Here is a 19,934-nt window from a genome sequence, read left to right as displayed (position 1 = left end):
AAGCCAACTTGATGCCATACATACAGTGGGGCTTTGACAGCGCCGATCAACATGTCAGTTCCTGGCAATCGTTTGTCCCCTGGCCGTAAACGGTTGTTCTCCGAGCCAGTCTCCGAAATTTTCTCCGGGTGCATGACTATATAGATACTATAAGAGTGTTGATTGGCACGGCTGAGGCAGGCCAAACAACCCGAAGCATTCCACACAAAATATTCTGAACGCAGCCTCTTCAAGAGATTATGCAGTTCCTTAATCTTGTGTTCTTTTTGCCGCTCTTGGCGATGGCCTCACCTTCACCTTCATCAGGACACGCTCTCAACAAGCGTTCTGTTAGTTGTTTGACCGTTGGGTCGACGGCGACGGCAACCTGGACGAACAGCGCTGGTCAGACGTGCATGTTTACCGGTGTGGTCGGTAGTAATTACGGCAGCAACAGTGCTGGTGGAGAGTACGTCCCCTTCCTCACCTCAATTATGCCTTAAGGTTAATTTACCAACTCTCCCAGCTACTCATGCAATGGTCGGTGCGGCGCAGGATGCGACGGGACAGCGCTTGGCGACGCATATACGCAGGACTGCTTCTCTCATGATATCTGCTCCTACTTTGAGAATGCGAGTGGGGGTTCGAGGTGATATCATCAATTATGCAATCGTTATAGTGTTCTTGGCTGATCTTTCACAGCGATCCGAACTGCGGCGCTGCGTACGATGCTGCCGTGGACGATACATTGCTCGGTGTTGCCAATGGCTGTTCCCAGACGAACCCGTCTGAGGCGGCTTCAGCACCAGAGTCGAGTCCAGTTTGTCAGTAGGAAAGATGGCTTATGTACTTGAGTCCAAGGTGGAGTTGTGAAGTTGTCCGAAGACGCAAAATCTGGCACTAGCAGTCTAGATAAACGACGAAAGGAAAGAGATACAGAACTAGCTTGGTCCAGCTGTTGTCCACCAGGTATATGAGGGTATACTGAGTCTCGTTCGTGCTCTGTTTCTGAAGTACTTTCAGAGTCGCCCGGCCATATCCCCTCCCCCCTTTCCCCAGCATCATCCACGTGATCCATCCCATCTCAGAGCACGATAAACAGAAGCGTCAAGATCCCCGCCCCTGCGCGATCATCGGTAGTGACTCTCTAGGCTCACCGAAATATACCTCGTCCGAACCATCTCCTGCGTTCGGATTGCTTGTGCTGTTTCCACCGGTCTTAGACGTCAGGGGCGGGCTCCGCTTCTCGGAGACAAGGACGGAGGAAAGGATAGACGTCGCGATCGTTTGCTGCTCCATGCCAATGGTTTGATCCCATCTTTGCGCATACCACTTGATGCCGTAGGTGTTGTTTCCTGCTCCACTATAGAAGAGGATAGCTGTGTGGGCGGTTGCTTGTAGTTTGAGAAAGATCAGGTCATATATGTCGGGGACAATGATCGCCATATATGTAGCCTAGGCGGAGACGATTCCCTTGAAGAGTATTTCATTGAACCATGCAGAGCACTTTTTGTTAGCAGAGGAATTCGGAGAGGAGTTTGGAGAAGATATCGCCGTCGTATTGTTTGGGGGAAGAACTGGTCGAGTAGTTTCCCAAGTAGACCGTCAACGATTTCCTTCCACTCGGGCTTCTCGGTGTAGTTGGACATATAAGCGGCTCCAGTCAAATAGGCGCCATAGTTGTAGGTTCACCGATTATTGCCCTGTGTCGTGCAACCGTCGCTAATATCGGTCGAGTCGGCCACGTTCCACGTTTTGTTGCTCACCAACGGCGACGAATCAGACCAGTTCAGCTTTTCTGCGCCCATTCGGCATACGTGTTGTTGCTGGTATAGCGGACGAGACGAGCGGCCAACTGGAAGAAGCCGCCGTTGGAAATCGCGTTCTTCATCGTCTATCCGCCATGGTATGGATAGAGTTGCCATTGCAGGCCACCACCACCACAGGTCGCAGTGTTCCATCCCTTTGTCTGCGAATTGAAATCACCCTGCACCAGCGATAGCCATGAGTATCCGTCTTCATCCTCCGGGAAACCAACTTCGGCGGTGGTCATTGCGGCGGCGCCCCAGAAATACTGGTCGTCGTTTCTCTAGTTCCATTAGATGAGAGCAGGGTATGGCGAGAGGCAGTGGACTTACCAGATAGCTGCTGTAGTTAGCAGGGAGGTAGTCGGAGACTCCCGCCTGCCATTGCATCCCTGCGTCACAGGAGCATTGTACTGGTCAGCGCCGGTGTAATACCTGTAGAGGATGAGGCTGTTGAACAGCACGCTGCCCTCCCACCACTTTTCGGGAACTGCTCCGGGAATCCGACCGGTCTTGTTGCCGGAGTACCAGAGCAAGGCAGTCAGAGCATGCTCGTAATTCGGGCTGGTGTCGATTCGACGCGTTTTCTATGGAGCATATACAGGAGGCCCGGCTACAGCCTTAGCCCGGTCTCCCGGCTAGACATCTGTTCTCTAGATCAGGAACGTTGATCCAATATCTCGCGAAGTTATAGCAGCCTTTGACACTCGAGGTGAGAAGAACAGGACGGGATATGCGAGCTGAGGTGTAGAGTCTGAATGAAGCAATTAATTAACCTTGCAAATGATAGGTGATATGTCGGTACACACAACGTCTATACAATTGGAAAAGAAATCAGTCATGAGGGCGATTGGGTGAGAAAGGACCATCAACTGTGGCAAGTTTTGAGGGAACCAGTCTGCGCGGTCAGCACTTGTGCTGCCCGTCCAGACGCCGCTTTTGATCTATATGCCTGGTATACAAATGATCAGTTTCCGAGTCATGTTCGAGTTACAAACCAAATGACACAGAATGTGTCAAAACAGCAAGGGGCAGCTAGGGAAAGGTGGACCTAGAGATGCTACGGCACTTACCATCCAGTCATTGCAGATCAGATCGGTATTCGGACTTGCAATCCCGATGATACATTGCGGCTGAGATGATATCATTATAGCAGAGGTCCAAGATTTTGAACCATTGGACTAGGGCTGGAAAAGCTAGCGTTGAGGCTAAACCCGCTGAACATAAGCACTAAAGAGACAAGAATATACGAAGTCAGCCCATCACCCCACCAAGCTGAACAGCCCTAGAGCCTTTAAAGGCGCATCTTTCCCGACTCACTCCCGGCGCAGCAGGTAATTCACAGATCCCTCGCAATGGCCGAGTACGAGTACAAGCACATCCGTCTCGCAACAAAACCAACCGCTCAGCTCAGCTATACCTTCCACCCCCCAACCACCAAAGATGTTCCCCCAGCTCTAGTCGTTTTCCTTAACGGCCTCGGTCTCCCCCAAGCCTCTTGGTTCCCAACAATTGGCAAACTCAAAGAGCAAAACCGGGAACTCCCGGCTCTTCTAACATACGACCGTTTTGGACAAGGCCAGACGACCGATCGAGACCCAGATGATAAAGATGCCGAAGACCCCTCGCACGGGCACGACTGTCTGGCCGTGGTCCGGGATCTCCGACAACTGATTACCCAAGTCGTGTCAGGGAGCCTAGGAGTCCCCGGGACAGACATCAACAATGTATCTCTCATCTTCGTCGCAAACTCCATCGGCTGCGCGATCGCCCGGCTCTACGCACAGGAATACCCGCGTACCGTAGCAGCCCTCCTCATCCTCGACAGCGTCCTCGCAAATTCCGACTTTGTCTCAATCTTCCCTGATCCTGACGTTGAGAGCTTCGACCCCTCGACTCTACCGCCGGGTATATCACCCGACGACCTACGCAGCGAACGAGAGGGCATCCGGCGCATCTTCCACCCCTCTGTCGGCAGCAAGGAAGGACTTTCCCGGAGGAACCTCTCCGACCTCCTTCCGTTATCCGATGGACCTATTCTACTCGGATCGAACAGTAGAGGACCGCTCGTTACGGTCGCGGGTCATGACTTTGAGGCGTTCGTGGAAGAGTCAGCCAGGATGGGAAGGAAAAGGGAGTTGACGATGGCTTATGCGAATCCGTACTGGGAGAGGTATAACGAGGGTCTTGTGAGAATTACGGAGGAGGGGAGGGGGAAGGGGCCGCTACGTGCGCCGGGGGCGGGGCATTTTATACAGAAGGATAATGCTGACTTCGTTGTGGAAGAGCTGGTGGAAATTCTGGCGAATCTTGGGTAGAGAAGGGCACGTTCGGCCTTCTAACTTTTTTGGGGGGGGTGCCGAGGGCAGGGATGGCCTCGCTGATATCAAACACGCCTGCTTTGGACTGAGGAATAAGGTCTACAGACTAGATCGGACAATTATGGCTTTATAGAGGAAGTAAAGCAAAAACTAGAGATCACTTCGCGGACTTACCTAAACTAAGCTTACAATGGTGCAGTACTTCTTTCTCTTGGGCGACAGCGAGGCTTGCAATTATCATATCAGTACAATGGAAACACATGAAGAATTTAATTTGACTATTCAAGCCCCAGGCTCAACCCATGTCATGATCACTATATATCTTCAGCTATCTCCAAGGCCTTGTTATTAGTATCACACACACCCTCTGTCAAATAAGCGGCACACACTCCAAGGTGGCATCATACTAACCATCGTTGTCACAGCTTGTGGTATCCTCTTTGAACTTGCACTCTTATACCTCTGCCAGGGCAGCCCTGCGGCTCGAGCACTGCATGCATATTCGGATGATAAACCCCCTCCCTCCTGGAGAATGCGACCCTTCCACTCCATCCCCCGAGCAAGCAATCTGGAGGAAGATTTGAGAAGATGGTATAGCTGGGCGGACTATTTCGGGTATCATGGTGAGCCACCAGATGGATACTCGTATTGCGGAAAGACAATGGCAGCGGCAAGCCAGCAACAGCAAAAGGATCAGGAAACTCAGACATTTCCTTCGGTACCACATCATAGATCAGGATACTCTGGATATCATCGAGGAGATCTCGGATGAATCAACGAACGTTATGGAATGGCAAGGAACTGAGTTTGCGATTCATCGGAGAGTAAAAGGCGAGGCTGGAACTACCGATGAAGGCAAGGCGCTTCTGAGGACTCCAGACGGGGTGGGGTCGCCGATTTCCTTCTCACTCATAAGAGAGTGCTGGGTAAGAGGATTCCAGAGTCGGTGAGAGTATGGATGACTCGATATGGCCCGGGCAAAAACGAGTATTGGATTCATATGCTGTTTCATGTTGTTGAGTACACGGGTATCTAGTCTGTCTACGTACTGGCGGACGTTTGTTGTAAATAGTACTAGACGATGTAAACAGGAGACGAAGAAAGCTATCAGGAGTGCAAGCGTGAGGCAAACTGAGTTGAGTAATGATCAGCCAGCATGTAATTGACGTAGGCCCCGAGTAAGTCGAAACTTTGGACATAAATACCCCATAGTTAGGTAGCCTGCGTCCTTCTCTTCTTTGTCCTCCGTCCCGACCCATTCCAAGGTGGTTTCCAACCATATGGACCCCTTCGCAAAACTACCACCTGAGCTAGTAGTCAAAATTATCATCCACAAGGATGATTTTTCGGCTGTAGAGAGCATCATTTTCGCATCGGCTCGAGTCAATGCCATTTTTCCAGGCCGAACCTACCATTGTACGGGACTTCATATTGTCGTACCCAATTACAAGCCTTCCGGAGATATGGAAAGATGATCTCATGCTTTTACCAGTTGAATTTTCCGTTGAGCCTGCTATCGACTTCGGGCACAGGCCGTATATTCCATCTTCAGCACTCTCCATACACAATCTAGTCATGCCGCTTCTTCGACAGCCGAACCTGTAGCGGGGGACAAACCATCGTAAACCCATCAATAATTCCATCCAAGTACACTTGGTCCTCATGTCCTGGCGCAAATTCCATCTCATACTGCATCACCATCATCGTCAACACCCAGCGGAGCTCCATGAGAGCTAATTGTTTCCCGACGCAAGCGTGCGTTCCTAGATGGGTCGCGTGGATTACATCAGATGGCGTGCGATGATGCTTGGAAGAGAGACGGGAGAAGGCCAGGTTATGCTAGCTTACCGTTGTTGAATGGGACCAAAACTGATGCGTCGAGGGTTAGCTCTGGTCGGTCTGTCCAGCGCTCGGGGATGAAAGTATCGGGTTGCTTGAAGCACCGCTCATCTGCTGCGGTTAGTAGGTGCTCTATTTATTATATAGAGTTTGTGATTGGCCGAGAGCCAGACCTCTGAAGACAGTATGGAAGGGTATCTGGATATTCATATCGCCGGGAATATAAATATCACCGATCTGGAGTCCTTGAGGCGCCGTTCTACGCGGGACACCAGATAGAACGGGTGGATGGAGGCGGAGGGTCTCGTTGATGACCGCGTTCAAGTGTGGTAGTTTTGCTAGATCCTCCGGTGTAACGTCACTCATGCTCGTGTCCTTGCCAATAAGTTGGTGAAATTCGGCTCGTAATTTAGAGACGTGCTTTGGGTGGCGGACGAGCTCGAAGATGGCATTTGTTAAGGCTGATGCTGAGGTATCGCTGGTTCTCGTCAGATAGATCATCATAGAATACATATATATTCCGGAATGTGACTAAAATGTTATGGTGCGACGCATCAGCGTACCTGCCCGCTATAATAACTAGCTGCGCCTCTGCCTCGAGGTCCATCATCCCCTTTTTCGTATGGATCTGATCGCGAAAGCCCTGAAGGATCCAGTGAAAGACGTCTGGGGTGTCGGGTGGGTTCTGGTTAGAGAGGTCAGTATTTACCAGTTTGATATGGTATAAAATCAGAGGCTACCTCCATACGCCATCGAACCTGCTCACCAACGAACTTCCAGAAATTGTTCGAGGGCCGATTGAGTAGAGGGGTTCGAATGACCAGCGGAAACAACCAGGCCAAGGGTGCGATGAGTGTAAAGTAGATCATGCTGTCATGGGAGACACGGAGGCAATAGTGATCGCGTCCATCGACGAGCATATTAAATGACTTTCCGAATGCCAGATCCCCCATTACGTCGAAGCTGTAATAGTTGAATAACTTGGCAACATCAATTGCTTTCCCGATATTGCGGTCGAAGACCTCAGCCAGCCGGGTTGCATGTTTCTGGACGCGGGGCGAGTAATCCTTTAGGGCTGGAGAAAGGGAAGGATTAGAAATGTGGGTATGATGTACGGGGGTGGTTAACTGCATGTGCATGGCAATTGGATGCTTGCTTGCTTGCGTACCTTTGTTGTTGAACGCGCGATCCCAAATCTTGCGCAGCCGTGCGTGCTCTCCCAAATCGCGAGTCGATTCCAGGGAGACGCGAGGTAGCTGCACGTCATATTGCGGGCCTTTTCTAGGCGTAGCCTGCGGCCAGTGCACTTTTCTTATTGCGGCGGGATCAGCCAGTGAGAGTTCGGATGGCCCTGCGGTAGAGTTGATCAATTAGCTCGGCGTTCTGCTTGGGCTGGCTTGATGAAAGTAACTTTCCGCCCATGACCCGTATGGATTTAGGACGGTGAGGGTGGAGAAAAAGCTCACCAAGGCGGACTATATCACCATACTGTTGATGTAATGCGCGGATCTCCTGGAATAACCTCAGGTTCCGCGAGAGGATAATCTTATAAAACCCGCCTAAACGGGCGGCAAAGGGGCCAGGGAAGCAGGATAGAGGATGGAAGACCGCGCGGTAGATTATGGTGCTGAGAAAGACCCCGGCCAGATGGTACACAATGCTGCCAAGTATGACTGAAGGGGCCAATGAAAGTGATCCCGTAGTCGAGTTCGGCACCTGTCCCAATAGCAGAAGAATGGCAGCGAGTGCGGAGTAGCTAAATATAATGTGCGCAGCATGGAGATGCCACTCGCCGTGTCGGAAGATTGCCTGGTGAGCCACGACCCCAGAGACGACCGCTCCTATAGCGAGATTCCCCTCAGAGGAAAATAGGGCAAAGAGTTCTTTCATCGTCGGTGTTGAATATTGCGCTGTTGTGTTTTGGTGATATTCGTTGCTACGGAGCTTAGGTTGTCTTTGAAGGAGCAAAGGAAGGTTGCGAGGTTCGATGAAAGACCCCGCCGTCACGTTCCAGGCGGAGTCCAACGCCGCCTTGGAAGGCCCCTGCGGGGGGCATCCTGGCATCCTTGCATGGCCGGCAGAGAAATCCCTTCAAATATCCCCAGCGCATATGCATGCCCCGCAGCGGTCACCACCCCTGCCTCCTATCATTCGTCCACGGACTAACCTGCGGTCAGGCTGAGTACGATTCTATCTGGCGATCGCGGTCCGATCCGGCATCATTTAAGATTGGAACCTCTAATGAGGAATATACAGTCATTATGCATTATGTCGGCCCGTGGCGCCTATAGGACTACTCTTTGGGCATATCCTGCCGAGCAGCGATTCGAGCCGGCTGAGAAATAATTTGGCCGGCGGATGTAATTTCACTTCTTCAACGATGGGGCGTGGTCCCCCGCGGTGACCGACCCGATCGAATTCGCCCAACCCTAACTTCAGATGCCTCCCGTGGAAAACTACCGAGACTCTACGCTGCACTCGAAAGTTCCTGGTCGTTAAGCGGAATGACTATATCATATTGACTAGGATGTTGAATCCCTCTTCAGAATTTCACGCCGCAAGCGCAGCCTAAATAGAAAATGAGTGTGGGCGATCAACGCCATGGTCCATGCGGAGCACTTCCACTTTATTCCCTTCTCCTAACACGCCGTGTCCCGAATAGAGTCTCCACCGCCTTGAATCTCAAGTAGCCACTGCAGGGCTATGAAGAAGCACAAGGCTAATGTCGGGTCGCCGTCTAACCGCAGCTCTCGCAGAAGCGGAGACCGCCAATGTGGTTCGTGCAGCAAGAACCAGCGCAGCAGCGGATGGCGAGACCGTCACAGTACTGCCCGTTGTTCTGGCAGCGCTTCTCGAGGCGGAACATCTCTGGCACGGCGGGAACTGCTGCCTCGGCGTCGGCTGCAGGGGCGGCGGCGGCCATGCTCGCGGTTGCGAGGAAGAGGGTGGCGAGTACGGTGAACTTCCTGTATGGATGGGTTAGTAAAGTGAGAGGAAAAGTTGAGGAAATACGGGGCGAGGAGGCATGGGGCGTACATTGTGATTGTGGTTGTTGTTCGAATAAAGCCTTTTGGGAGGAAAGGTTTGTTGTAATGGAGAGTTGTACTTGTGTTATGGTCTGAATTCTGGCGTCCGGGTGAGGGTATTTATATCTCATCGTCGACTATCCTCGCTGATTCTCTTGTCCAAGAAAGCGTCGTAAGATGATGGATATCTCGCAAGCCGGCTTGGGGCCTCGGGTTACCTTACGCCCAATGGGTTGTGCTGCAGCCATCTCATGATTCTTGATGATGGCAGTTGGAGAACAACCATTAACAGACAACCTTAAGCTGAAGCCGCATCAGGGTCCACGCAGCGCTCGCCCCCACATTTATGCTCGATAGGAAACACTGTCTAACGTAGCTCTTGCGATGGGCAGTGCTGTGGGTCTTGCAAATACGAGGGCATGGTGATGAAAGGATCGCGGGGCGAGACTGAAATGGTACGGACATGATCGAACAGGTAATGAGACCGCTCTCGCTGGGTCTCGAAGGACACTGATCCCTGGCCCAAACAGATGGCCTAACAGACGCGCAGCGCAGGTGGCGCTCAAATAGAACTGTAACCAATTGTGGTGTCCAGATGAGTTGGTGCTCAAGGACAGCTCTCCACAACAGGCTGCACCATATCTGGCCGGTTATAGATCCCTTGCACCTGCGCCAATGATACAGTGGACGGGCGACCCACGTTACACACGTAAGGGTATGTTCAGGCGTCCCGATCTTTCAGAACATGGAAGAGTATGTTTATGCTCTGCCGGAAGTGTTGGCACTAGGATTTTCGCCTTACGTTGGCGTATTTCGATGATTCTCACTATGTGATCCGGAGAGCCTGAACCGGATTATAGGTTTGGGGGGAGTCCAGTAGCTCACGTTGCCGACACAAGTGACAATCGTTTCCGTGCTCGTTTTATACTAGGCCTCTCTCATTCCCGCGCAGATGGTCAAAAAAACGTGTTGTTGATTATGCTAATGGTCAGTCTATACTACACATAACAAGACAGAGCCCCGCATATTCCCGGGCTGGTCAATGGGGGTTTCGCATTGACATGGCATTGACAGGGGCTGTGCGATTGGAGTCGGTTACGCAGAAAGCTGCATTCGAGTATGACGTCTGCACCTAGAAAGACCTGAACGAAGTCCCGAGCTGTTGGACGTTACGTTCCTTCCATATTGACTCGGCTGTGTCGCGACAGGCCCAATTCAGACTTGTCATATTCGGGACTTGTTGGTAGTTGAACTATAACATGGTACCGATGGGTTGGCACGGACGTGTTATAGGTATATGCGTCCTGCAGCTCGAGCATACCAACCCTGCATATTGACACCACCTTGCGATGTGAATGTTTCGGACTCCTGTCAGCAGTTCGGTCAACCATCTAGCGCGGGTTGCGATGTCTCCACATGTGTAGATTCAAAGCCAAGTAAACTACCCAGTGCATATGCCAATCGCACGGGGCGATCTCGAGGCAGCGGTGCGTGGAGCCATTTTCAGAGTCCGGAGTCCCGACCGGCCCACTCCCATGCAGGACGGGTGGCTTGAAGAAAGCGCGCCCCCCCCCCCCCCCCCCGGGGGGTCTCGCATAGCTTGCGAGGTCTGGAGCCACTGTGGAGCTCTGCATTAGAGTCTCCAAACTGCAGTTCCTAACTAGGTATCTGCTTGATCTCTGCCTTTTCAGCCTTTGCCCCCTGAACATAATACCATTGTTAGTATTGATGATTGGTCCCTGGCGTAACCCGCAAAACAGCACATGCCCTACACAGTGATACTAATTAGCTCAGGTCATTGGCGCAAACCCTGCCAAGTTGGCGCGATCGACCTGGTCACCTATCAAGTTCCGACTGTGTCAAGTCAGTCAGCAGCGCATGACCCAACTACCCCCGGTGTATACTTAGGTACCAGTCCGCAACCAGCTAACCGGCTGCATCATAAAAACCTCCGCCTTCTGTGCCAAGGGCTTAGATATCTAGGCAAGAATGTGGAGGGGGGAAGCCCCACGAAGGGGTCGGCGATTCGAGAAAAAGATTCTCTATAGCATTTAGTTCCCAGGCCACACTCTTCTAAGCCTCTCTTCAAGGTAGACAACGCGCGTCGCCAAACTGCCTCATGGCATACACTTGGGGTCCAAAACGGTACACGGCTCCAGCCCCTTGGCGCACATACCCCGTACATACTCCGTTGACATCAGACAGGCATCAAGCGCTTGGCACCTGCACGTGTTGCTGATTCGACGCTATGGTGCGCCATCGGCCCCTATCTCCGAGTAACCTTCGCATGGTATGGCAACATCAAGGCATACATGCAGGTGGTTGATGCAGCTCCATCAGGCGCGCCGCCGAGATATCCGAGCTTGCGAATCCTGTAAGGCGATGAGGAAGGGCCAGCCACTCATTGCTCTCACCGCTGTTCCGGTGTACTAGTCCCCTTATTGCGCGTATACGCCGTCTGACACGGTGTAAAATTTATCTTTACGTTTCGTGGTTATTGCCATCCGTGGAATAAATGAGATAGACAGTTAGAGTCGGCTCTAGTCGAACGCCTAATTGGCTACCAGCTTCTATATTAACCCTCATGGCCCTGACACTCAAAAAAAGAAAGAAATCTGACGCTCTGCAGCTAAAGCCTAGTACAGGTACTATACAGACCACGCCCAACATCGAAGTAACCCCAGCCCGTTGGCAAAATGTAAGTCTCCGCTTTCCCCAGGTTTAGCTATACCAGGCGCTGAACACTTCCTACAGGCAACTCTCTGCTCTCACCCCCCTCATACTCACCCTCACCTCTGGTGCTCTGGTCGCTGCCAGTCCCGATATTGAGAAACGATGCCAATCCGAGGGTCTAGCGTGCATAGCGGACCTCATCCCCTGCTGCCCCGGACTGTACTGCAACACTACCATCCCCGGAGCACCGAGCTGCGACCCAATTGAGAATGAAGGAGCCCCCCAGCTCAAAAAATAATGTCACCATGAGGGCGCGTTTTGTGATGGTGTGCAGATTCGCTGTTGCCCTAGCCTGCCTTGTGTTGACGGGGCGTGCGTGCTTGAGGATGATTGAATATTCCGCGTACGACTAGACTCTCGTCGCTTTATTGGAAGACTGGAAAGGGTGTGGCCTCATGTTTCTCCTTCTGCGCCTATTTGGCTGCGTTGTTTTATTGTTGTTTGATGTCTCCTTGGATTCAACATCCTTCATCGCTCTACGTTATTAGTTGCGTCAACCAGATTCCCAATAATTGGGCCTTGAGTAATAAAAAGGTCAATAGACTACACGAGGGGAAAACAGGTATATTATATTCCTCCAATGGGGGTATGGGATACCAAGCGACATGTAAGTAAGCCCTCAATCGAACTCGCCCCCAGCTGCTCGACACCTGCGGCAACGTGTCGAAAAGACCAATTGAGGAACTCGGGACTATGCTAGGGAGTATTCAGGTATATCCACATCCTGTCTCAGGCCAAGAAGCTTGCGAGCTGAGCCCCGTCTCATTCGTCTCCAGTATCCTCAGCTGTTGCCACTGGCCAGGGTCCGAGAGGATGGATCCACTTCCGTGCAGACGGGTCCACGGGTGGCTTCTGACGCCCATCAGAGCGATCTTGCGAGATCACTGACTAGTTAATCGATAGTTCCAGTGCACGATTTGATCTTTCACTCATAATGCCTCCTCCCGTAAATACGTCACTCCAATTCTCTAGTGACTGTGGGAGAATTGAACAGCACATCCCGGTACGTGCATCCTGCCCTAATACTTCAGACCCACTGCGGTCAGGCCGACCATATGTCGAGGGGGTTTTCAGATTCCTTACATTCTACTGGCCTTAGGTTGAGTACTTGGCAGCCGATCAGCACTCTAAGGTATAGCACATCGGGTGGTGCCAATGCGGCGAAGCTTGGTAGCGCTCAGTTCGACCAAAGTGGGAAATTCCGAGAATGCGGGGCGGCATCCTATCAATATTAGGGCCTTGTATTCCAACCATGACACCTTTGCGCCTAGCAGACACATGCTGGACAATACAACAGAAGGCGTTTCCCTTCAATGGCTCATCGAGATTGCAAATTTCCATAGGGCGATGGGGCGCTGACGCTGATGACGCGTCGAATGCTGAATCCCCACCTCCCCATTCTGCCCGTGTTAGTAGTTGTGACAAATGCCACAGGGCAATACTTTACTGATACCCCTCTCACTCCCGTTAACCGATGTTGAACGTACGAAAGGAATGGCTGCGATGTTCGCTTGTCGGCCTCGATTCCGCGCACATAGGTATTTGCTCCCCGGGACCGTACTATGAGCTGACTTCGAACCACCACGTTAATAAGATGTGAGTCCTCAAAGCCTCCAGACGATCTTCAAAATACTGGAAAGACCACTTACTGATGTCTACCTCCAGTCACATCTCCCCTCTGTTCTCCGCCCCCTTCCTCCTCGCCTCTGGCACCGTGATTACCGCCAGCCCTACCGCGGTTACTCAATGCATGAACGAAGGAGTCCCCTGTAACCGTGTCGAGCTCCAATGCTGCGAAGGACTTCGTTGTCCATTCGAAAACGAAGGCCAGCTCCTGACCTGTGTTCTGGATGAGGAAACCCCCGTCTCGAGAAATGATGTCAGGGCGAGAACAGCGCTTGCAATGGAACTTATATCACATACTGTGAGGGTTACACTGCGCAACTATCGTGGGAGCCTACAGGATATGTGTTTCGAATGAGGAGTAGGGACGCTATATACAAGTTGGAGATACGTACGCATTTCTTGCTTTAATGAGGCCATCTCGACGATGGTCTATGGTGGACCCAAGTCTGGCTGTCTGGTGGTCTCCGGTTGTGTTTGAGTTTGAGGACCCCAAAGTTAGAGACCATGTTATGTACACAGGCCATGGACCTCGCCATCGGTGGCTATTGACCGATCGGTTCAGGTGTGGCCGGGCCGCCGCGGTGGGACCAATCGAGATCTCGGGCAGTCCCGTAAGATGGAGTCAACGGAGGCCGATGACGCCGATGCCGATCCCAGTGGATGGGCTATTTGGCAAACTGGCTTACGATGAATCCACCATCACCGTTAGCCTTAGTGGCCCAGTCAATTGTATAGTGGCAGTCGGCAATCGGTCATCCCCAAGCTCCGACCCCAGGGAGGTTGAGCCGCTCCAGATCACTGGTTACTCTGTATAAATACTCCCATCTGCCTTTGACTCGACCTTGCATCAGTTGCCTGTTTACACTCTTCATCTTCCAAACCACATACGCTGCACCAAATCACACCGAGCCGAACAGGGCCGACGACCAAGGCAATGGTAGCACCACCCTCATACACCAAGGTCACCCACTCCACCGCATACCCCGCAATCAATCCAACACAGCCCGGTCTCTCAACCGCAGGGAAGGTTGTCCTAATCACCGGCGCAACCGGCGGCATCGGCCGCGCCACAGCCTCATCCTTCGCTGCATCTGGCCCCCGATCCCTCATCCTCCTCGGTCGACGCGCCGATGCTCTAGCGCAAACCGCGAGCATTATCCGCGCCAGCCACCCAAACCTACTGACCCAAACCCACCAGGCAGAGCTATGCGATGCTTTAAGCGTACAGAATACCATGAAGAAAGTAGCCGCCGAATTTAGCGGCATCGATATCCTCGTTCACTGCGCTGGGGCCCTCGCCCCGGTTGTGCCTCTCCTCGAAGCGGATCCGGATACCTTTCTAGACGGGTACAAGACGACGGTTGTTGGGACACTGGTTACGGCACAGGCTGTTGTTTTGGCAAATGAGGCAGTCAATGCCACCAAGGACAGACCGGTCACTTTTATCAATCTGACCACGGCCGGTATATTGTTCCCTCCGTTCGCGGGAATGGGCGCCTATGTGAGTAGCAAGATGGCTGCCGTCAAGCTTCTTCAGGCGTTTGCTGCCGAGAACCCGCAAGTGCGTCTTCATAATGTACATCCCGGATTCCTTGAGACGGCCATGTCTGCCAAGCTGGCTGAGAGCATTACATTGCCGTATGCGTATGATGATAGTAAGTGGAAAGCTGACCCTGTCCTGTTGCTTTTTGCAAAGCTGTTCTTTTGTTCAAAGCAACTGACGATTGCTCTTCCGTTCACCTTCCGCAGTATCCCTTCCTGCCGAATTCCTCGTCTGGATCGCCTCGCCTGAAGCTGAGTTCCTCAAAAACAAGATTGTCTTCGCCTCTTGGGACGTCAATGAGCTTAAGGCTCGCAAGGAAGAGATTGTCGGCGGGCCACCGGGAACTGGTGAACTCTGGCTGGGATACCAGGGATTTCCCCGATATATCGGTGGCCAGCCCTTGCCAGGTGCTCAATAGCCGACTGGGTGTCGGTATGGGCAATCCCTATTGTAGGTGGAGGCCGGAGCTGAAGCGACCCTGGTCGCGCGTTCCGGTTAGAGCGGAGTAGGAAATTGCATGTGTGATCAGGGCGATTGGCTAAGACGCTATTTATCCTTCGCGCTGAAACTAGTTTCCAAGATTTCACTAAGTGCCGGATGGACTATCTTACTTGGCACGATAAGTAGATAATCAGAATTGGCTGCAATACCAAGTTGATTTTTCCCATCACTCTTTTGACTAATCATAGCCATGATTTGGCGGCATCTGTGGCTTTGACTCATCAACTACGCATGATTGATTGCATTCCTTGTGTCAGCGTGCGGCATCTGGACCTCTATCCGTCGCGCCCATTGCTTATTGTGACATGTCTTCCTGGTGATTGATTACAGCTGTCTCTAATCGAACATATTGTTGTATAGCGCGAATGTCACCCACAAGATTGCTCTATGGCTTGTCAGCTGATTAAGGCTTCTGCAGAGAGAAAAAAAGAAGTATTGTCCTTGGGGCGATAGTGATCATAGCGCAGAGGACCGAGGTATAAGGACGTGTACTAGGGGCAGGCGGTACCTGGTGAAGTTATCTGAAACGGACTACCGTGTTTTGCGCCTTCCCTTTGTGGGAGCCGCTCTTCCTGAGTCTCTTCCTGTTCCCAGCTTCACGTCTTTCCCATCACAAGGCGCTCTCTAACCCTTATCTGCATGACAAAGAGGCATCTGCCCCTACGCGTCGAACACGCACCTGCCATGGGATTTGGTAGCCACGGATAGATATTGCGAGGGAAAATGCCTGCTAGGCAAGTCATCCCCAGAGGTCTATTGGGACCGGCTTTAACTCTCAGTTTCCACCGACCTGCAGAGATACCTTGAATAGAGTGATACGTGCTCGGTAGGTAATCTGGCGACCTCTTTGGAACTTCCCTTGCTAATCTAGCTGCGCAGCCAGTATTCCAAGCCGACGATACACTAAGACCCATATCCCCATATCTCCATGGCGATATCACACACGCCCCCCACTCGTGTCTCCGCCCTTACCCGCCCCCAGGGCTGGCGCACCCACAGCAACTGCCTTATCGGCATTGACATCAAGCCCCATTTCCCTCATGGCATTCGCACCGACCAGCGCATCCGGCCCATCAAAGATCTCCGCAACCTCCTCGAGTCCCTTCCCCTTGGTCTCGGGAAAGAAGAAGAAAATCAACCCAAAGTTTACCCCAATAACCACACACCAGACGATATAATACCGCCATGAAATCGCATCCATTGCAACAGGGTTCGCGAAGCTATTATACAGCCCAGCTAAATTTCCAGTGAGCTGGTACATCATGGCTGCCTTGGCGCGGAGTGAGAAGGGCACGACTTCCATGATGTACGTTGGTGCAACGGGAGAGCACATGTGGTACGCTGCGCTGAAGATGAAGATCATGGCTAGAACGCCGCCTGCGAACCCTTTGTCTTCGAAATTTTTCTTCTCGTTGATGGCTGAGCAGATGGTCCAGATTATGTATGCGATGCACATCCAACCCATTCCGAGCAGGAAGAGTCTCCGTCGTCCGGCCCGGTCAACCATCGTCGCGAAGACCGCTGCGGTTAGGAATCCCCACACAGAGAGGCAGGCATTGATAATGAGTTGGGTCTTGGCGTCGGTGATGTCGATAGTGACAAGCACTTTGGCGAGGTAGTACGAGGTCAATGCATTGCCGGACCATTGTAGCATCGCGGGGATATACATAGCCAAAAACAAGCGGTGCCGGTTTCCTTTGGTTGAGATCCACTCTGTCCATCGAGACAGACGCTGCACTTTCTCCATTTCGAGAGTCGCCGTAATTTCAGCCATCTCAAAGCGTACGAGGCGGGAGTCCGCATCACCGTAGCCGTGATACTTCGTCAGAATTGCCAACGCTTCTTCACGCCGGTTCTGGTAGATCAGCCAGCGAGGGGACTCTGGTGCAAAGAGGGCGAGGACGGCCTGGACGAGAGAGAAAAAACATTGCAAGGCACTCGGAATACGCCAGCTCCATGACGAACCAGTCATCTTGAACGTCCCGTACGTGACCCATGCTGCGATCAAAGATCCTAGCGGCCAGGTGACGAGGTAGAAGGAAACCAGCTTGCCGCGGTGGGTTGGGTACGCAACTTCAGTGAGCAGAGGCGGTGCCGCTGTTGCAACAATACCGAGCCCGAAACCGACCACGAACCGCGAAAGGACAAACATGCCATAGTTGACCGCCGCGGCTTGTAGGATCCCGCCGATGATGATGACGACGGACCCACCGCAGATGGGATACCGACGGCCGAACCGTTCGCACAATTGAGACGAGATAAGCACGGAGATCAGGGTCCCGCCTGTAGGGCCAAAAGTCATAGCCCCGAGCCGAGTCCCGGTTGGCTCGCCGAAGTAGTCAACCCACTGCGGGAGGGATTGCATGCCGTTGAGCATGCTGCTGTCGTAGCCGGAGGCAATCTGCGTGAGGAGGGCACATAGTAGAAGGGTGTTCAGTTTGAGCAGCGTCAAGTCTCGATACCATGGTTTGCGATTGTCTGGAATGACGTCCTTGAGGACGAGGCCTTCGAAGTTGTCTGAGTGGGACAGCATTGCAGCAATTTGACCAACACGTACGAGTCTGCGGTGGACCAAGATGCGTGCTAGACTCTGTGACTGATTTCCATACTTATATGGCCCTCTCTGTCCATCTTACCCCGCAACGTGGAATTAGCGCGACAGAAAATCCGGGGTTGAGAGGCTCGGGGGTGTCGGGAGGAAACCGACGACGATCCTTTGCCCTAACTGGAAGTTATCGTATGGCATGACGCTGAACTGGCTTGGTTTCATCGCCAGACCGGCCTTCAGGCGCCGGAGAAATAACCGGAAGTTACCCCGACGATGCAAGGGTGCTTGGAATCCCTGTCTGCGGGGTTGGGTCAATCAGCCTAATTGATAAAGCAGACACTCAATCCCTCACTTTACGCTCGCTTCTGGTGACCGGCATTGACAATATGGCGACCGACACGCAGCACGACGAGGCTTTGCTACTTGAGATATTCTCCGAGAACGTCCTTGCTAAGATCTTACGAGTGGCTGTGGAAGGCCTCGAGAATAATGTATTATCAAATGAACCTCCCTTCATTCGCCTTTTTTCTAACACTTGCAGACACCCCCAACAGTGTACCCCGAGTTCGTCCCGCAACATGGCACAGACGCAGGACGTTACTTCCTTCGTGACGCCGACTTTTGGACCTGTGGGTTCTTCCCTGGTATATTGTATCTACTGCGCGAGCGCGCAGTCAAGTATCCTCAGGCCTTTCCCTACCACGGCCACACAACCACCAATCCACCCGTCCCATCGAGTCAAATTCTCCAGCAACTAACCTCCCTCTGCGAGGCCTGGACACAACCGATAAAAGCAATGGCTGTCCGCACCGACACTCACGATATGTCCTTCATCCTCCAGCCATCCCTCCGCCGAGACTGGGAGTTGACAAGTAACCCGGATACCCTAGACGCCGTTCTCACAGGCGCCCGCAGCCTCGCAACCCGGTATGTCCCGAGCGTCGGCGCAATCCGCAGCTGGGACACTCTCGTTCAAACAGACGTTTCGATTACTAGTCTTACGGACGAGTGCCTCGTTATAATCGACAGCATGATGAACCTCGATCTTTTATACTACGCGTCCGCCCACCTCTCGGATCCCCAGTTAGCAGATATTGCAACCATGCACGCGCACACGGTTGTGCGGTCTCTTCTCCGGCCTGAACCCGAAATGGCCCTGGGTCAGAATGAATCCAGACATGAGATCTACAAAGGCCAGCTCTACTCAACCTATCACGTCGTGAACTTCGACCCCACATCCGGGACAATCAAGCAGCACCGCACGGCACAGGGCTACCGCACAGAATCGAGCTGGGCGCGCGGCCAGGCGTGGGCGATTACAGGCTTCGCGCAAACATACAACTGGACTAAGAATGAAGAGTTCTTATCCGTCGCATGCGGACTCGCGGAGTACTTCATTCGTCGGCTTGAAACATCTCCTGCGTGCGTGGAGAAACTAGCTGTCCGATCCTCAGGCTCGGCTCTGGCATCTGGAGGGAGCTTGAACAGAACCATCGGGCGATACGTTCCACTTTGGGACTTTGACGCGCCGATTGAAGACGAGTTCAATCCACTGCGGGACTCTTCGGCAGGTATGATCGGTGCCAATGGGATGCTGCTCATCTCGCAAGCTTTGGCTGCGCAGGGGGATGAAGCTCTGGCAGGGAGATATAGGCGTATGGCTGTCCGGATTGTGATTGATACGATTGAGCTCTCGCTCGCTGGGGAGCAGGCGGTCTTGGTGGCTGACGAGGAGTCTGGTGAGCTTAAAGTCGAAGACGCGGTGCATGGTCAGCGCTTCGACGCGGTTCTGAAGAACGCTACGGCAAATCATAACGCGCAGGATCATGATCGGTATAGTGACCATGGACTCGTCTATGCGGATTACTATCTCCTGGAATTTGGGAATCAGCTGTTGAAGATGGGGCTTATCTAGCCATCGGAAGTTCAACTGTGTTAGGTCCACGTTGATGTCCTTGCAGTGCTCGGGCTTGACCTGCAATAGATTTATGTTGAAACCTAGGACGGGTTCTT

General features: G+C 52.5%; 10 protein-coding genes across 10 annotated transcripts; 6 read left to right on the top strand and 4 right to left on the bottom strand.

Annotated features, from left to right (window-relative positions):
• Nucleotides 1-281: 281 nt before the first annotated feature.
• Nucleotides 282-811, top strand: BDV17DRAFT_286616 (uncharacterized protein; the record flags this gene model as incomplete). Its single annotated transcript, XM_073760950.1, has 3 exons — nt 282-448; nt 506-628; nt 682-811. The coding sequence occupies 3 exons, from the start codon at nt 282-284 to the stop codon at nt 809-811; spliced, it is 420 nt and encodes a 139-aa protein (XP_073620638.1).
• Nucleotides 812-1,086: 275 nt separating this feature from the next.
• On the bottom strand, nt 1,087-1,425 carry BDV17DRAFT_286615 (uncharacterized protein; the record flags this gene model as incomplete). The annotated part of the gene is made up of 1 exon (XM_073760949.1): nt 1,087-1,425. The coding sequence occupies one exon, from the start codon at nt 1,423-1,425 to the stop codon at nt 1,087-1,089; it is 339 nt and encodes a 112-aa protein (XP_073620637.1).
• Nucleotides 1,426-1,873: 448 nt separating this feature from the next.
• On the bottom strand, nt 1,874-2,174 carry BDV17DRAFT_286614 (glycoside hydrolase; the record flags this gene model as incomplete). Its single annotated transcript, XM_073760948.1, has 2 exons — nt 1,874-2,068; nt 2,118-2,174. 2 exons carry the CDS (start codon nt 2,172-2,174, stop codon nt 1,874-1,876), a joined length of 252 nt encoding a protein of 83 aa, XP_073620636.1.
• Nucleotides 2,175-3,139: 965 nt separating this feature from the next.
• BDV17DRAFT_286613 (alpha/beta fold hydrolase) lies at nt 3,140-4,102 on the top strand (the record flags this gene model as incomplete). The annotated part of the gene is made up of 1 exon (XM_073760947.1): nt 3,140-4,102. One exon carries the CDS (start codon nt 3,140-3,142, stop codon nt 4,100-4,102), a length of 963 nt encoding a protein of 320 aa, XP_073620635.1.
• A 589-nt stretch (nt 4,103-4,691) lies between these two features.
• Nucleotides 4,692-5,079, top strand: BDV17DRAFT_250544 (uncharacterized protein). Its single transcript, XM_073756336.1, has one exon. The coding sequence runs from the start codon at nt 4,726-4,728 to the stop codon at nt 5,053-5,055; it is 330 nt and encodes a 109-aa protein (XP_073620634.1). The 5' UTR covers nt 4,692-4,725; the 3' UTR covers nt 5,056-5,079.
• Nucleotides 5,080-5,087: 8 nt separating this feature from the next.
• BDV17DRAFT_250542 (cytochrome P450) lies at nt 5,088-7,900 on the bottom strand. Its single transcript, XM_073756335.1, has 7 exons — nt 7,411-7,900; nt 7,113-7,295; nt 6,685-7,019; nt 6,508-6,629; nt 6,118-6,422; nt 5,954-6,055; nt 5,088-5,868 (listed from the first exon to the last, which is right to left on the bottom strand). The coding sequence occupies exons 1-7, from the start codon at nt 7,832-7,834 to the stop codon at nt 5,675-5,677; spliced, it is 1,665 nt and encodes a 554-aa protein (XP_073620633.1). The 5' UTR covers nt 7,835-7,900; the 3' UTR covers nt 5,088-5,674.
• A 4,394-nt stretch (nt 7,901-12,294) lies between these two features.
• Nucleotides 12,295-13,270, top strand: BDV17DRAFT_250540 (uncharacterized protein; the record flags this gene model as incomplete). The annotated part of the gene is made up of 2 exons (XM_073756334.1): nt 12,295-13,103; nt 13,151-13,270. Exons 1-2 carry the CDS (start codon nt 12,911-12,913, stop codon nt 13,267-13,269), a joined length of 312 nt encoding a protein of 103 aa, XP_073620632.1. The 5' UTR covers nt 12,295-12,910.
• Nucleotides 13,271-13,935: 665 nt separating this feature from the next.
• BDV17DRAFT_68144 (SDR family NAD(P)-dependent oxidoreductase) lies at nt 13,936-15,354 on the top strand. The gene is made up of 2 exons (XM_073764956.1): nt 13,936-14,984; nt 15,079-15,354. Exons 1-2 carry the CDS (start codon nt 14,264-14,266, stop codon nt 15,288-15,290), a joined length of 933 nt encoding a protein of 310 aa, XP_073620631.1. The 5' UTR covers nt 13,936-14,263; the 3' UTR covers nt 15,291-15,354.
• A 956-nt stretch (nt 15,355-16,310) lies between these two features.
• Nucleotides 16,311-17,906, bottom strand: BDV17DRAFT_286609 (hexose transporter protein; the record flags this gene model as incomplete). The annotated part of the gene is made up of 1 exon (XM_073760946.1): nt 16,311-17,906. The coding sequence occupies one exon, from the start codon at nt 17,904-17,906 to the stop codon at nt 16,311-16,313; it is 1,596 nt and encodes a 531-aa protein (XP_073620630.1).
• A 201-nt stretch (nt 17,907-18,107) lies between these two features.
• BDV17DRAFT_68168 (glycoside hydrolase family 88 protein) lies at nt 18,108-19,934 on the top strand. The gene is made up of 2 exons (XM_073764957.1): nt 18,108-18,412; nt 18,463-19,934. The coding sequence occupies exons 1-2, from the start codon at nt 18,308-18,310 to the stop codon at nt 19,834-19,836; spliced, it is 1,479 nt and encodes a 492-aa protein (XP_073620629.1). The 5' UTR covers nt 18,108-18,307; the 3' UTR covers nt 19,837-19,934.

This window comes from Aspergillus undulatus (genome assembly GCF_047715775.1).
Source record: "Aspergillus undulatus strain CBS 261.88 unplaced genomic scaffold BDV17scaffold_2, whole genome shotgun sequence".
NCBI lineage: Eukaryota > Fungi > Ascomycota > Eurotiomycetes > Eurotiales > Aspergillaceae > Aspergillus > Aspergillus undulatus.
This window is presented reverse-complemented; position numbering and strand designations above follow the sequence as displayed.

What these genes read in the sequence shown, in the direction of transcription:
- BDV17DRAFT_250544 (XM_073756336.1), top strand. Translation starts at nt 4,726, where the DNA reads ATGGTGAGCCACCAGATGGATACTCGTATTGCGGAAAGACAATGGCAG.
- BDV17DRAFT_250542 (XM_073756335.1), bottom strand. Translation starts at nt 7,834, where the DNA reads ATGAAAGAACTCTTTGCCCTATTTTCCTCTGAGGGGAATCTCGCTATA. An exon ending in TGGTGATATAGTCCGCCTTG is followed by an intron (nt 7,296 to 7,410) that starts GTGAGCTTTTTC and finishes ACTCTACCGCAG; the next exon opens with GGCCATCCGAACTCTCACTG. An exon ending in CTAGTTATTATAGCGGGCAG is followed by an intron (nt 6,423 to 6,507) that starts GTACGCTGATGC and finishes GACGAGAACCAG; the next exon opens with CGATACCTCAGCATCAGCCT.
- BDV17DRAFT_68144 (XM_073764956.1), top strand. Translation starts at nt 14,264, where the DNA reads ATGGTAGCACCACCCTCATACACCAAGGTCACCCACTCCACCGCATAC. An exon ending in GCCGTATGCGTATGATGATA is followed by an intron (nt 14,985 to 15,078) that starts GTAAGTGGAAAG and finishes CACCTTCCGCAG; the next exon opens with TATCCCTTCCTGCCGAATTC.
- BDV17DRAFT_68168 (XM_073764957.1), top strand. Translation starts at nt 18,308, where the DNA reads ATGGCGACCGACACGCAGCACGACGAGGCTTTGCTACTTGAGATATTC. An exon ending in TGGAAGGCCTCGAGAATAAT is followed by an intron (nt 18,413 to 18,462) that starts GTATTATCAAAT and finishes TAACACTTGCAG; the next exon opens with ACACCCCCAACAGTGTACCC.